The following is a 15219-nucleotide window of genomic DNA, read 5'->3' on the forward strand; positions in this document are numbered from 1 at the left end:
CCAAAACAATATTTTTTACAATTTTTGTCTATCCGTATGTTTCTTCTGGCATTACATCAAAATTACTGCACCAAATTGGGAGCGGTTTTCACAGGTGTGTTCCTTTGTCTAATTTAAAATTTGGGGTATCAACCAAAAATTTATTTTTAGTATTGAAATTTGCATACAAAATTTGACCATTGGTATTTGTAATACAAGCGATAAGTCCAATAAAACCAAGATCAATATTTTAGACTCATGTTTAAATTCCTCACATTATACGTACTGTTTTCTGTAAAGTCATCGTTCGGCAGAGGCGTTTGTGTACAAATATAGTTTAGAAAGTCTAGACACCTAAATGCAAAGATGAACAGTATTATTTCAATAAATTAAAGTAAGCAAAGAAATAATTGATTCAACTATAAGATACTTTGTTGATGTCCATATAATAGTACAAATCAAAAATCAATTACTTGAATGTATCGACTTGCTACAAATTTAAAGCAAGTGTTTATTATAATATCAACAAAACTTTGGTTACCTGATCATTAAATTGTGCTGGAGGAATCTATTGTAGTGATTCAGGTATAGGTATATACCAGAGGAAGAGTTTACAAAAGTCCTTTTTTTTGGACGCTTCTGTCCCATTCGTGTTTCTACAGTGAAACAGTTGTTTTCAAGGCTATGTTTCGGTTTTAAGGGTGGGATATGATAGTAAATTTACAGGGTACATAGGAATAACACCTGAATTCTCAGGAATGGCAATGCAAGGGGGTATCATAGGCGAAACAGTATACTCTGTTTTGTCCATGGTACTGCTCATGTCTATAGACGACGGTTACCACTTTCCATCAGGAAGGCTGTCAGCTTGTTTTTCATTCTAAGTTGCATAAAAAAATCAGGTATCCGACTGATCCTACCCCAGATAATATAATATATAACTAAACTAGACCAGATGCATTTTTGTAAAAAAATAATATAGAGAATATTTTATATTTGTTTAGTTCAAATTTAGTAACGGATTTACGTGATAGATAAGGATCATGACGCTAATGCTGTAAAGTCAACGCCATGTTCATCATAGATGGAGTTACACACAAATACCATCATTATCTGAAACTATTAAAGTTATAAATATACACAGTAAATGAATGGCATTCAAGGGCTCTGAACACTCCGCAATTGGTATAATGCCAATCACATGTGTACGGTACACCTGCCGCGCCGTCGAAGCCTATTTTTACTTTTAAACCATGTTCAAGTATGGCATATAAATTGACGTGGCATTTAAACGTAAATAAACATTTAAATATTATAAATTATTTTAATGTAAATCCTCGGAAATTGTTAAAACATGAATTTTATAGAAAGAATTGAATTAGTTAAAGGCCAAAAAGGTAACAGTTCTGTAATTTATTTACTTAGTTATTAGGCTAACAGAGTTCCTCAGGAGTTGAGACGGTTGGCCCAGCGGGTTCGCGGCAGGTGTGTGTGTGCAATGACGGTTGGTCGAACCCACCGCGTCGCGGCAGTTGGCAGATGTTTGTCGTAACGTCGTATGTTATTACTTACGATTCGATAACATAATAATTTAGCTATAGTAAGCTAATGTTAAGAGGTGTGAGTGAAAGTATTTTAAACTCTATTACAGGAAAAATACCATTTTTTTTTATGCAACTTAGAATGGCAAGCAAATGACCCACCTTATGGAAAGTGGTAACCGTCGCTTATAGACATGAGCAATACCATGGACATAACAGAATATACTGTTTCGGCCTTGATAGTCCCCATGCGTTGTTATTCCTGAGGGCTCAGATGTTATTCCTCTGTAGCCTGTAAATTAACTGCCATATCCCCCCTTCAAACCGAAACACAGCCATTCAAATATAACTGCTTCACGGTAGAAACACGAATGAGACAAAGATGCCCAAGCAAACGACCTTTGTACAAAGTCTCCCTCTGATAATCTTCCTAATTTGAGATAATTTTTTTAATTTGAATTTAGATTGAAATCACAACCAACTTTTTTAAAATCTGTAATTTCAAAAATATTTTGCTGTGTAGATAATTTAACCATTTAACATGTTCAATAATGAACACATGTGCTAGAGCAGAACCGACATGGCGACATTTTGCACATCTGCCCACCCGACTCCAAGACGAACACATTAACATCATATCCTGTCATTAAACCTTTGGTTGCGAGAAATACGTACGCATATTTTTTTCTCAACAACAATGTAGTTCGAAGCAAATTAATCTCAAGCAGAAATTGCTCCCGCATAGTTCTGATTCTGATACAGAACAACCGGCAGCGGAGTAATGAAAGACGTCTGCGGGCTGGTCACTTATTACAGCTCTGGACGAGAAGTAAATCGAAATGGGACTGAGTGTAATTCGCGGCGCCGGGTGCCAACACTGACAGCCCGAGATGGATAGTCGTCAACATTAGTGCGGGAGCATATCGACTTGTCGCTTTATAACGCTTCAGCCATCTTGCGCAGGATACAATGGGCGAATAACGAGACGACCCGTTCTAAAATAAACCTAGCGACACAAATAATAAGACTCTATTTCATTTTACTACATTATACCGTTTGTGACTGAATAGCTTTATATTAACAACTCGCATCCAGAACTACATGTCGCGAGACATTTGACAATCGATTTCAAACTTAGAAACAAAAGGGCTCAAGGTCCACAATTAAACGGAGTATCAGTTCTCGTTCCGGATTACGGGCTTATTCGTGCTGCCGCGGCAATTAGGAAGTCATTCATTAGGGTCCCTAAGTTTCGCAGACGTGGGGGTGCCGTCGCACTGTTACGTCACACTGCTTCTTTCGCAACAGGCCACAATTTTAAATGCGTTCTAATTCTTTCTTCTGACTCGACTAGTAGTCTGGTTACATTCATACTGTAAAACAAAAAAAGTAGCCATGTTTAAGAATGCTGCTACAGCGACGGAGCGCACTATACAAACAGGAGCGAGTCACTTGCAGCTCTCCTCTTTCCGAGGCAATGGCGCCACGGTGAGCGACAAGGACGGAGAAATGTACCTTAAAATAACCCTCAAATTCATCGTAGTAGATACAAGCGTAGATCTCATTTCCGAAAGCGCGATAAGGATGCAAGATATGGTTAGCGGCATCCCAGAATGCATCTGTCAAGGTACACAAAAAATGGAACCCTGGAATTTCGGGACGTCTCGACAGCGCCGGGACACATGCTCGTTTATTTTTTACCTCTGAGTAGTTTCATTCAAAAATTGTCAACGGGTAGAGAGATTTGTGTAATCTTGTTAAAGTAATAGGAGTTAGACCTTTAACAGCCAATTTAGCGATCATTTAAGAGCTTTTACAATCTCTGGTGACATTTATAACTGCTTCGTTTATAAAGCACACTGAGCTTTTATCGTTTATAAAACATACACAGATTTTATTTTACAACAACATTCATAAAATTGATAGTCTCCAAGTAAACATGATGTTTATAAGGTATTATTTGAAAGGGACAATTCTTCAATACAATAAATACAACAGACGTGGGAAAATGTCGTAAACACGGGTGGGTACCTTTCCTATCAGTTTCGCTTTTAGTCCCATTTCCGCTTGGTGCGGCGAGAACAAGTCAGTCGGTGCTTTCCGCGTGTACTAGGCATGCAGCAGTGTGCAGGAGTGGAAGCCTTGACCCTGACTGCGGTGGCGTCGACCGGAACGCACGCTGAGGCATATTGCGAATCTTGCCGATACTCGCGCACTGCCTAGCTAACATTGCGATCTTAGTACATTCCGTTCACACGTGTGTATTACTAGATACGTTTGTTTTCTCTTTCGTTAACGCGTAAAATTTAATTACGTTTTATTTGCAATCGCGGCTTATGTAGCTATTGAATATTAGTTACCATTGGTAAAGCAACAACGACATATCTTTAAAACCAGGCGTTGAAACGGACGGGTAACGTCAAAATCGAGAGTTATTGTGTACAAAAAAATATAGGCAACTATCAAGAGTTGAGAAGTAAATAGAGGTCGGGAGAGGGGTAGCAGTCATTGATGTGGAACCGGTCCTAGCGACCCGTCACTGGAACCGGCTTGTGATGGACAGGGATGAATTACTCAGCGTAACACCGCGGTTTGGTAACATTGTTACGAGTCGCTTAGTTCTATTTAGATAATATTAAACGTAATGACAGAACTGTGTAGCAGTGCAGTCAAATACCACGTGTATTGAAACAAGATTAAATAGACTCGTTCAAGATGCACAAATTCGTGGAAACGTCGTGAATCACTTTTGATATTAGGAATTAAAGGACGCGGAACAAAATTAAATTTTACAGATGCAAAACAGCACCTCAATGTAAATGTGAGAACAAACATGCCGACAGGAGACACGATCGACGTCGATACATCATATCGACATCGATAGTCTGCGCTGGACACGATTGTCGACAGCCGGACGTGACGTCACGCGATGTCCGCGACCATTTTAAACAAGCTTTGGTACATCGCCGTCTCGAACAGATGTCATTGGTACAAACAAAGATGTCGCCTTTTTATTTGTTTTACGGACGCACTAAGGTTCACAATTGTGAACATGAGCATATGGGATTATTTTATATTCATCGTAAGTGAAGTGCGTAGTTAAAAGGTCGAAGCAACTTCGAATAGGAATTTTCAATATTGTAACTTGCCTACATGATGTCACTATTGGCCTCAGGTTCGCATAACCATAACGCAAACAAAACTAATGGTGTATAAGTTATAAATTCTTTTATAAAAGAGTTTTTAGTAATAATCATCATTTATTTAAAGCATAATTCATATTTGATATCATTTTGTTTTATTTTTTTTTTTGATCATGTATTCAACTGTTGGTAAACTTAAAGTTGTTTTAGAGAAAGTCAGGGACGAAATTTTGACGATTTCAATATGAGCATCAACAACAACAGAGAAAAAAAAAAGAATCAATACGTATAAGAAATAAATCTTTTTTTTTTCAAAGAATACTTCATCTTATTGAAAAGTGTTTCAATTTATTTATGAGTCCATCCAAAGGCAAACAATGCATCGATCAAGGTCCCGGGTTTGAGCCTTTTCATTTACTTACAGCGAGAAAGATTAAAGGAAACGACAAACAAAATGTGCAACCGTTGCTAAAATAAAAAAAAAAAAGACCATTATCATTACAAAAGTACGGTCCTTTTGACATCCAAAATTGAATGTGAACATAGAAATTTTCAACAGAATAAGCAATTTATAATTGTCTTGTCGTAACAGCAGGTAATCGTCCTACAATGAGTCTTGCAGTAAAGGGAACATTTGGCGGGAGTATTGGGTTTCTAGCCATCCTTTGTACACAGCGCTGACTAAAAAAAAAAAAATAAACTTTCTATAGACGTTCTCAGAACGTCGTTTCGGGATTTTTGTTTTCGTGTTGTTTATGATTGCGTGTTAAATTGAAAAAAGCTTTGTTGCTCTTGGCAGTAACGTATTAATATTATTATTTTGAGGGTTTACAAGAAGTGTGGATCTGCCTTTGCTTAATAATATTTACAAAAATATTAAATGAAAAATTGCAAATATTGCATGAAATGAATAGGGATATGTACATTATATGTAAAGTGCAGGATTAAAATATTTAGTGGGTACAGATGTTGATGGTTTAAAGGATAGATATAAAACCTAAACAAATATGGATGAAATAGCTAGAAAAGAAGTGAAAATACCAGAGGAGATTTTGTACAAAAGTCGATTGCTTGGGTACCTCTGTCCCATTCGTGTTTCTACCGTGAAGCAGTTGTATGTTGTGTTTCGGTTTGAAGGGTGGGATATGGCGTGAATTTACAGGGTACAGAACACCTGAACAGGAATAACACCTGAGTCCTCAGGAATGGCAACACATGGGGGTATCATGGGCGAAACAGTATACTCTGTTATGTCCATGGTACTGCTCATGTCTATAGGCGACGGTTACCACTTTCCATCAGGTGTGCCGTCAGCTTGTTTGCCATTCTAAGTTGTATATAAAAAGAAAATTAAAATGATTGCAACATAGAGATGAATGAAAGAGAATACATTTCGCTGTCTCAAAAAGACATGAGTGTGATAAGGACAGAAAAAGAAGAACGCAACTGTCTAGCTCCCGTGACCTTTCCCAAAGTTGAAACCACATTCAAGAACTACTTGTATGACCAACAAAAAAAACATTGTTTCAGTTCGCGAACAAGCTTCGAAAGCGCAGCTCCTAATTCTCCTAAACGTCGATTTACACAGATAATTTTATAAATAAAACAAAAATCCACAAACAAAACGAATAAACAGAACGAAACGCCCTAAATATAACGTAACCTACATAACAATACATGAAATGCGTCGCGATGGTACCGTGTCACATTGAGCGGCTGGAATATCGCCATTGAGATCGTTGGCCGAAAGGTGCCGTCCGTGGTTCGACAAGGTTGCAAGTGGAGCAGCTGCGTTTTTTTGCTTCGGTTTTACGAGTCTTGTCTGGAAATGCAAGGGACGGCGTGTCTATATCTATAGTCGACTGTCTATATCGTATTGTTCTCTAGTTATGGGAAAGGTTTTGGAGCGAAGCGAACTATGGAGAGACGGAGCCACTGCTTTACGAAGACTAGTCGTATCTATAATAGGTAGGTAGTTTGTAGGGGCCCTACGAGCGAGCCGGTTCTATTTAATAATCCATTTTTGTGTGTACGAACACTTCGGTCCGTTAACGGTTAATAACCGATTATTATAAAGACGTTATTACCATTTGTAAATTAAGGATATGTGTAACTAAAATTAGACATAACAAAGTACTATTACACAATCTAATATTAGGGGGTAATCAGTGATCAGTATAACGATATTGTAAAAAATATTTAAATTGCATCGTTTATTATAGACGGACTAGCTCAATTTGATTTAAACTAGCCCTCGCCGCGGTTTCGTCTGCTTGAAATGTCAATAATACGTCAAATTATCGATCTAGTTTTGTCGACTTAAATAATAAGCAGATTCTCAATTCGGTTGCATTACTTTTATGTTTGTTACCTCATAACTGAGAAATCAGTTCAGGGTACAATAGGACTGATATACCTGAAGAAGGTAAAAACCCTTAAAATAATATAAAAAAAAAACCCAGCCAGTTGTGAACCGATTTGGAAAATTCTTTTTTTTTTCTGAAATAATATACTTACAGGTTGGTCCTATAGACGTCTTCGAAATTCGGTCAAGAAGTTCAGTTTTAAATTATTATAACTGGTTGTCACAATCGAAGTCTTGATTTTTTTGGAACACAATTTTAAATTATATTTGCATATGTTTTAGTCGTTCCATTTTTGAACTAAGTTCAAAGGTTGACTTGTGAAAAATTTGAACAGCCGTTAAATCCATCTTGCGCCTATTCTACCTGTGTGCCAATACACGCAGACATAAATGATGACCATTATTTTTTTTAATGGGTGGTAATGGTATGGCAACCCCATCTGCGCATTGGCGGCGTCAGTGTATTGGTATACATTGGCTGGGCACCAGTGAGGGATGACAGATGAAGATGAAAGTAGGTCAGTTAGCCCATCCTGACGAATTAAACTAGAATTAGTCACGATGGTCCAGGGGGAACCACGTGGAGGTCGACCTGACAGGGTATATTGCTAGTAGTAGGGCTATTTGACCCCATTACTAACAATCCCTTCCCCCCCCCATGGTGACCATTTGTGACCATTTTATACCACGTTATCTACTAAATGTGCGAGGGACTAGACTCGTATCGTTTTCAATTATCTCATCGCAACGGGTTACCGGAATAAAAGATTCTGTGTCAATCCGGGTTGTTACGGTCTATCTTTATCTCAAATTCTATTTTAAACAGTTCAGCCGTATATGATTGGGTAACAAACATCGGAACGTCTTCTAACGGCATTATATATACTGACTAATATTATAAATATCAAAGTGTCTATTTGTTTGTTACATCTAAGCGCCTTAATGACTCATACGACAGTCGTTAAATTCAGTACAGATGTAGTATTTGAGGTGGAGCAGCACATACCAGAGGGAGACTTTGTACGAACGTCGTCTGCTTGGGTACCTCTGTCCCATTCGAATTTCTACCGTGAAGCAGGTTGTTTTGTTTTAAAGGATGGGATATGGCAGTGAATTCACAGGGTACAGAGGAATAACATCCGAGTCCTCAGGAATGGCAATACATCGGGGGTATCATGGGCGAAATATATTCTGTTATGTCCATGGTGCTGTTCATATCTATAAGCGACAGTTACAGCTTTCCATCAGGCGGGCCGTCAGCTTGTTTGTCATTCCAAGTTGTATAAAAAACATAAGCTACGTATAAGTCATATACGATACGCGTCATTGTTTCGCAGTTTTTGATGACGCCACACTCACGCATCCAGTCCATGTTTACGCCACAGTCCATCTCTTTCACTCTAATAATCAATCATCATTAAAGGGTCATACCGAACCGAAATTGAATGATATTAAACTAGATACTTTCCCCAGGGAATAAAGGGTGGAATTTTAGAGCAATTTACGAGCTCGTTTTTAAATAATTACTTAAAAACGACTTGTCGTTTAAGTGATCACGCAGTGATTTCAGTATCACCGATGAGATTGAAGTGCGCAAAGAATTGTTAGCAATTAAGTTATAACAGTTAGGCTTTAGAGATGTTTTAAAAGGGACGCTGCTGCCTATCCTCGCGGTTGCCAATCCGCCTGCCAAACGTGGCAACTACTGGCAAAACCCCCAAAATAGAGGTCGATATGTTGAGTATATATAACAGGATAAAATCGGATAGCATTATTTTAAGGAATAATTTTATTATACCAGTGTACCATTGTTTCCAAGGGAATACTGGTCAAAAAAAAAAAATATGTTCCACAAAAAACGGAAACGGTTGTGTCAGTTAAAAACCAGTTATTTATATTTCAAATTTCAAAATTAAATAACTGAACCGATTTTGATAAAATGTCTATGGAACCAAACTGTAAAATCATTTTAGATAAAAAAAAATCCAAATAGTTTTATTACTAAGTTAATAGGTTACATATAAAAGAGAAATGACGTGAATTTACAGGGTACAGAGGAATAACACCTGAGTCCTCAGGAATGGCAACGCATGGGGGGTATCATGGGCGAAACAATATACTCTGTTATGTCTATGGTACTGCTCATGTCTATAGGCGACGGTTACCACTTTCCATCAGGTGGGCCGTCAGCTTGTTTGCCATTCAAAGCTGTATAAAAAAAAAACATTACTGAATTGAGTAATTCGTTTTGAAGTCGGTTAAAAATTTGACGAAATACTAAATTTGACATTTTTCAAATATTACACCTATTTGTGGGTAGAATGTACAGCAGTTTCTTTTGAAGAAAATTTCTTAAATGGATGCTCGAGTTCGAGCTTACATCCTGTATAATCAAGCCTTTGATACAATATTGAAATCTGATTGGAGACTGGAGGGAGTAGAGAGAGAGAGAGACAGAGAGAGTTTATTAGTTACTGACGTTAGCGGCTACATTGCTAGCAATATTGGGTGTATTTATTTATTTTTTATTGGCCAAATTAAAAACAAATGTCTGCTACAAAAGGCGGATTTAATGCTAGATAGCATTCTTTCCCAGTCGAAACAGAAATGTTATTATAGAATAGAATAGAATAGAAACATTTATACTATAAAAAATTGAATATTGTAAATTTCGCTAGCAATAAACCTAACCTATTTTTGATTCATAATTTGAATACCTATTGTATGGATAAAAAGGCCATATTTTAATAAAATATTTTTACTTTGTATTTTATTCATCATTAGTTATTTTTATTTTTATTCGTCTTGTTTGTTTATATACATATCTTTTTTTTTTGTTAACTCCAATTTGGTTGCTTTGTGTACAGCGCTTTTTATCCATACTGTTGCTACTTGTGAAAACCTATTAGTGGCTTATTTTGTGATCCTAAGCTGTATCTATTTGCTCTAGTGTAGTTCTAGTTTTCCTGTGAATAAATAAATTAAAAATAAATAAATAATGCTAGAATTAATGTTAAAGTTAGTCCGACCCCCCCCATCGGCCCCACCCAACCATCATGGTTAATTTAATTACCGGCTATCTTCATCATCATTCACTGGAACCCGGCCAGCGTTTTCCAATACCGCAGGCAGGTATACCATTCCGATTTCAAACCATAAAAAAAAAAACTGAAGACCAACACATTTCTCAAAATTCGAATAACTATGTGAATAAAAAAAAATATCTTCATCCTTAATTAAATGGTACCATTCGAGCAAAAAGGTTGCCCCACCGGTAAGGGATGTAACAATTTTTTCCCTTAAGGGCTGAACAAAAAACACCGACAAAGTGATTCTTGGTAGGACTTATCTGAGACTCCCTTTTTTTTTCCCAAATGTTCGCAGTACCTACCCAGCGGCGCGAAAAATTTATTTAATACTTTTAAATTGCAAATCATAGTGATTTAAAATCCCTCAATACCCCGGGGGTTTTATTAATTTGACGTGTTCTTCAATTTTCTCTCATCATCTCTCATCAACAATATTAAATTTGTACATAGTTTTAATAAGCCTTATGGTCCAGGCATAGAATGGGCCATCTCTTTCTTGTTCGTGGATGTTGTAGGAAACTAAGGGAACTTAATGATTAAGGGATGGGCAGCAGCGACCCTCTTAAAACATTACCAAAGCCTAACTGCGGTAACCAACCCCTTGCCGAAAATGGCAACTTCTGGTATGGGGATACCTATGTTCAGTCTTGGACAATTAACAGTTGATCTAATTGTAAGAATTTATTTAATACCAGCTTTTTAGAACTATACATGTATATACTAAATTTCATGAAAATTGGTTGAGCCGTTAAGGCGTCAAGAGACAACAGGCAAAGATAAACTCTTTTTAACTTCAAAAAGTAGGTATTTCATTCCACAAACATTTATAGCAAATATCAGTTATTTTGAATTCAAAACTAAACTGTTGAACCGATTTGAATGAAATATGCATGGGACCAATTTGTAAATACTTATATCCCTTGAGATTTTTTTACTGTTTTCATCTTTTTTTTTTATACATCTTAAAATGGCAAACAAGCTGACGGCCCACCTGATGGAAAGTGATAACCGTCGCCTATAAACATGAGTAGTACCATGGAAATAACAGAGTATACTATTTCGCCCATGATACCCCCCATGTGTTGCCATTCCTGAGGACTCAAGTGTTATTCCTCTGTACCCAGTAAATTCACGCCATATCCCACCCTTCAAACCGAAACACAGCCATGCAAACACAACTGCTTCACGGTTGAAACACGAATGGGACAGAGGTACCCAAGCAATCTACTTTTGTACAAAAATATACAGGTAATATGTATGTTATTTTTAAATCACTGTTTTAATTTAATATTGTTTTTGTTTTTCTATTCGCTTATCACGTTGTAAATGGCGGACTTTAAGCTATACGGTGTTAAGTCCGCCACTTACACTAAGTATAGTAAAGTTTATAAAGTAAATATGTAAAACACTAATTATGTATGTAATAAATGGTTAAATACATTAGGGAATGATTTAAAAGATACATAGATATTATATTTTGTCTATACACAAAATAATTATTAAAAAAATTTTAAGTGATTGTGAAATCTTAAAAAATAAGCGGATAAACAAACAGACGCGGACAAACAGACTTTGTGTTATACTAGATATTTAGTTTGCTAATATCCCTAGCATTATTAATTCTTACTTTTTTTTTTAATGACTGAAAGGAAATATTGAACTCTCCTACACTATAATTCAACTAGAAGTAACCATGATGGTTTCCAAGAGGAACCGTGTGGAGGTCGACCTGATAGGGTATATTACTAGCAACGGGGCGATTAGGCCCCGAATTTAACTACAAGTCACCGTGATGGTTTCCAGGGGGAACCGTGTGGAGGTCGACCTGATAGGGTATATTACTAACAATGGGGCAATTAGGTACCGCACTAATATTTACTTACTAATATTATGAATGTGAAAGTGAGTTTGTTAGCTTTTAAATGAAAATAACGAAATTTACCATACATATAGTAATCGGGATGGAAAAGTAACAAGGGTTTTTATCCCAGGCACATTATTTCTAATGATTACGCAGGCAAAGTCGGGGCAAAATTAATACCTATTAAGTAGATATAAACGTGATAATGGGTTTGTTTATTTATTGCCCATTGGCATCTTAATAACTTAAACAATTGCTATATAAAATTTGGCATAATGAATACCTAGTAAGTGTTATTTATAGAGTAAAACACGTTAAAGTCAAAAATCATACAAAGACGCGGGCATTATTAGTTGTTTATTTAACTATTTACTGCATCTAATACATAAAAATACACAATGACAATTATAGATTTTAAATAAAATACAGTAGGATAAAATACAGATTAAATTAGAAACACAAAAAAAAAAGTTGAAAAAGCCGTCTTAACGCTAGGACTAGAGTCGACTTTAAAGTTATTTATAATTATAAATATAATTTATTAATACCTTCAAAATGTAATGTAAACGGCAGATATTTAAAATATATATATATCTAAATAATTGTTCGTTACTCGTGGCTGAAAAATTATGTCCTTGGCCTTCATTTCTTAGGTATTACCTCGCAAAGATCAAAGTCAGACAGACGTCTACTAGCTAGATATTGCTCCATCTATATTAACATGGATAATATTATATGAAAAAGCGAGTTATCTACAAGGTATATAAGTAAACACGAGCTTTCCGACGTTGCACTATCTACAACGATATTTTAAAATGTATATATAATACGTTGTTATCTACGTAGCGCAGGGCCGTTACAAGTTCGTGCAAAACACGAAACGGTTACACCGCACATTTCACATGGGGGGTAAACAAATAAAAAGAACGCATGCTTTTTGACGTTTCTCATGCGGATTTCGTGCAAATGCCGGTCGCTAAGGGTGTTGGTTGTGATCGAACATAACCTAGCGAGCCGGCGCGTCACGTGCCCTTACATAAGGGTGGCGCTCGCGGCGCCGGGCTCGCGTCGCGGCCCCGTCCGTCTCACAACCGGCCACCGGGCTACCACACCACTCGCCACCTACCTTGTCGTCCAACTATCTCCGCGACGTGCTCCGAAGACGGCACCGGCACGCACTCGGTCATGTTCTGCGATTTCTTCGCGCGGTCATCGGGTGGCGGCGCGAACCCGAGCGGGCTCGACAGCGGGTTTGCGGTCGGCAGGCTCTCGCCGAGGCTCAGCATGCTCAGTTCCAGCGCTAGCTGGAACGCCCGCTGGTCCTCCATGAGGCCGCCGCCACCGCCCAGGTCTCCGAACAGGCTTGAGGGCATTTCCACTTGTGAAGCTATTTTGTCGTCTACGAGAGGTCGCCCTCTCGGTCACTGGTAAAAATTAAGCGTTCGATCGTTTTAGGCGCCGCGAATTGTCATGTGTCTCACACGTGTGGTGATCGCGCGACGCGGCGGTGAACTGAGTGCCGGCCGGCGGGCGCACGCGCTCTGTGCCGGGTTGTTGGCGGGGGCCGGGGCGCGGGGCCCGGCGGGGCGCGGCGGGGTGCGGGCGCGGGCCGGCGCTCCACCGGCGGCGGCCGGGGACCGGGCCACGCCGGGGTGACTGCATCGAGGGCGGGATGCGCCGCAGCTTCCGCCCGCCCTGTATAGCGTACGGTATACGGTGCCGCCGCCACCACGTACCGTGCTTAACACCTACCGCAGGTAATTACTTCGAACACGCGCTCACTGGATGCTGTGTGGTGACGGTGACGAGACGTTATCGCAAAATGTGCATTTAACACGCATTACATCAATTGGAATGAAACTTACATAGATTCAATTTCTTTGAAAGACTCTAGTACACAGAAATGAATTATTTAACTAGCTTTTTGCCGCTACTTCGCATGGATTTCAAAATTAGGAAATAAATGAAATAGACTACATCTTCATGGCATATTAAGATGAACCAGTGTCTGGACTTCGATATATTAATTTCTAAACTTGTCGAATTTCGCAGAAGGACAATAAGTTATTTAGAAATATAATCCAATAATTAAACTTTATTGTTTTGTTTATGGCGATTCGTAAGCAAGGGAAATTGTCAAGCTCCCTTAGTTGATAATTATAATAAATAAATAAAATATACAATAGATTTTAAGTTCGACCTTCGATAATGCAAACGTGAGAATTGCATTCAATTTGGTGCAGTAATTTTTGCGTTATTTCAGAACAAACCTTTCAGGCATATAGACTTTCCAACAATTATTGTTTTATAAATTATGAAGACTGTTCATTTTTTTTTCAATAATCATGTAAAAATACATATTATCTAGTTATAGTTTTATTATATTAAATAGATTGATAAATAGATACTCTGTATTGTTTCCTCCATAAGATTGCATTAGTAAAATTATTATAAATGCGAGTACAAACAATTACAAGAAATGATTACAGTAAGAAAACAATGGGCGGCCTTATCGCTAAAAGCGATCTCTTCAACTAAATATCTTACTAATCCAGTTTAAGTAAAAATCCTCACGCCTATAATCTTTGATAGAGTGTAGTCAGAGGTATGTTGTTAAATAATGTACTTAGCACTATGGCTGTACAACATTTCTGAATTACACCACACAGGCTTGCATGCCTAGTGTACGTATTCGTAGAATTAATAATCGATTTAATATTGTTTCGGCAAATAAATATTCAATTTGTTTAATTTCATTTAATTTAATTTAGTTTCATTTTGTTTCATCTCGTTTCTTTTAGTTTCATTTCGTTACATTTATTTTAATTTCATTAGACACCATTATGATGAATGGGTCGGCAACGCGCGCGTAATACCTCTGGTATTGCAGGCGTTCATAGGCTACAGTGACTGCTTACCATCAGGTGGGCCGTATGCTTGTTTGCCACCACAGTGGTATAAAATGTGACCCATATACTCATATATTCGCGAGCTTATTACATGCAACATATTAAAACCAATGTTTAGTCAGCCTTAATTTTTCTATTTCATTATTTAATTACTATTTATTTATAATAAAATAATTATTTTATTAATAACACCCCAATTGAAATTTAATTGTAGTATTATTTATTTATTGAGGCAAACCAATAGTTTACAGTCTAAGACAATCAGCACAGTACAAGATAAGGTTATAATTGAATGTATGTAATTAGTAATTAGTAACTAGTAATTAGTATTT

At 37.5% G+C, this 15219-nt stretch overlaps 1 protein-coding gene across 1 annotated transcript in view; it reads right to left on the minus strand.

The window, feature by feature from the left end:
• The window catches only part of LOC113510703 (RNA-binding protein MEX3B), an 82237-nt gene extending 68730 nt beyond the window's left edge, over window positions 1-13507 (minus strand). The window contains exon 1 of the mRNA XM_026894208.3: window positions 13105-13507. Coding sequence (XP_026750009.1) covers window positions 13105-13351 — 247 coding nt within the window. The 5' untranslated portion in view covers window positions 13352-13507. The remainder of the gene's footprint in view (window positions 1-13104) is intronic.
• Between the last annotated feature and the right edge of the window lie 1712 nt (window positions 13508-15219).

Source organism: Galleria mellonella, unplaced genomic scaffold (genome assembly GCF_026898425.1).
Source record: "Galleria mellonella isolate WM207_F2 unplaced genomic scaffold, CSIRO_AGI_GalMel_v1 utg32, whole genome shotgun sequence".
In the NCBI taxonomy this organism is placed as follows: Eukaryota; Metazoa; Arthropoda; class Insecta; order Lepidoptera; family Pyralidae; genus Galleria; species Galleria mellonella.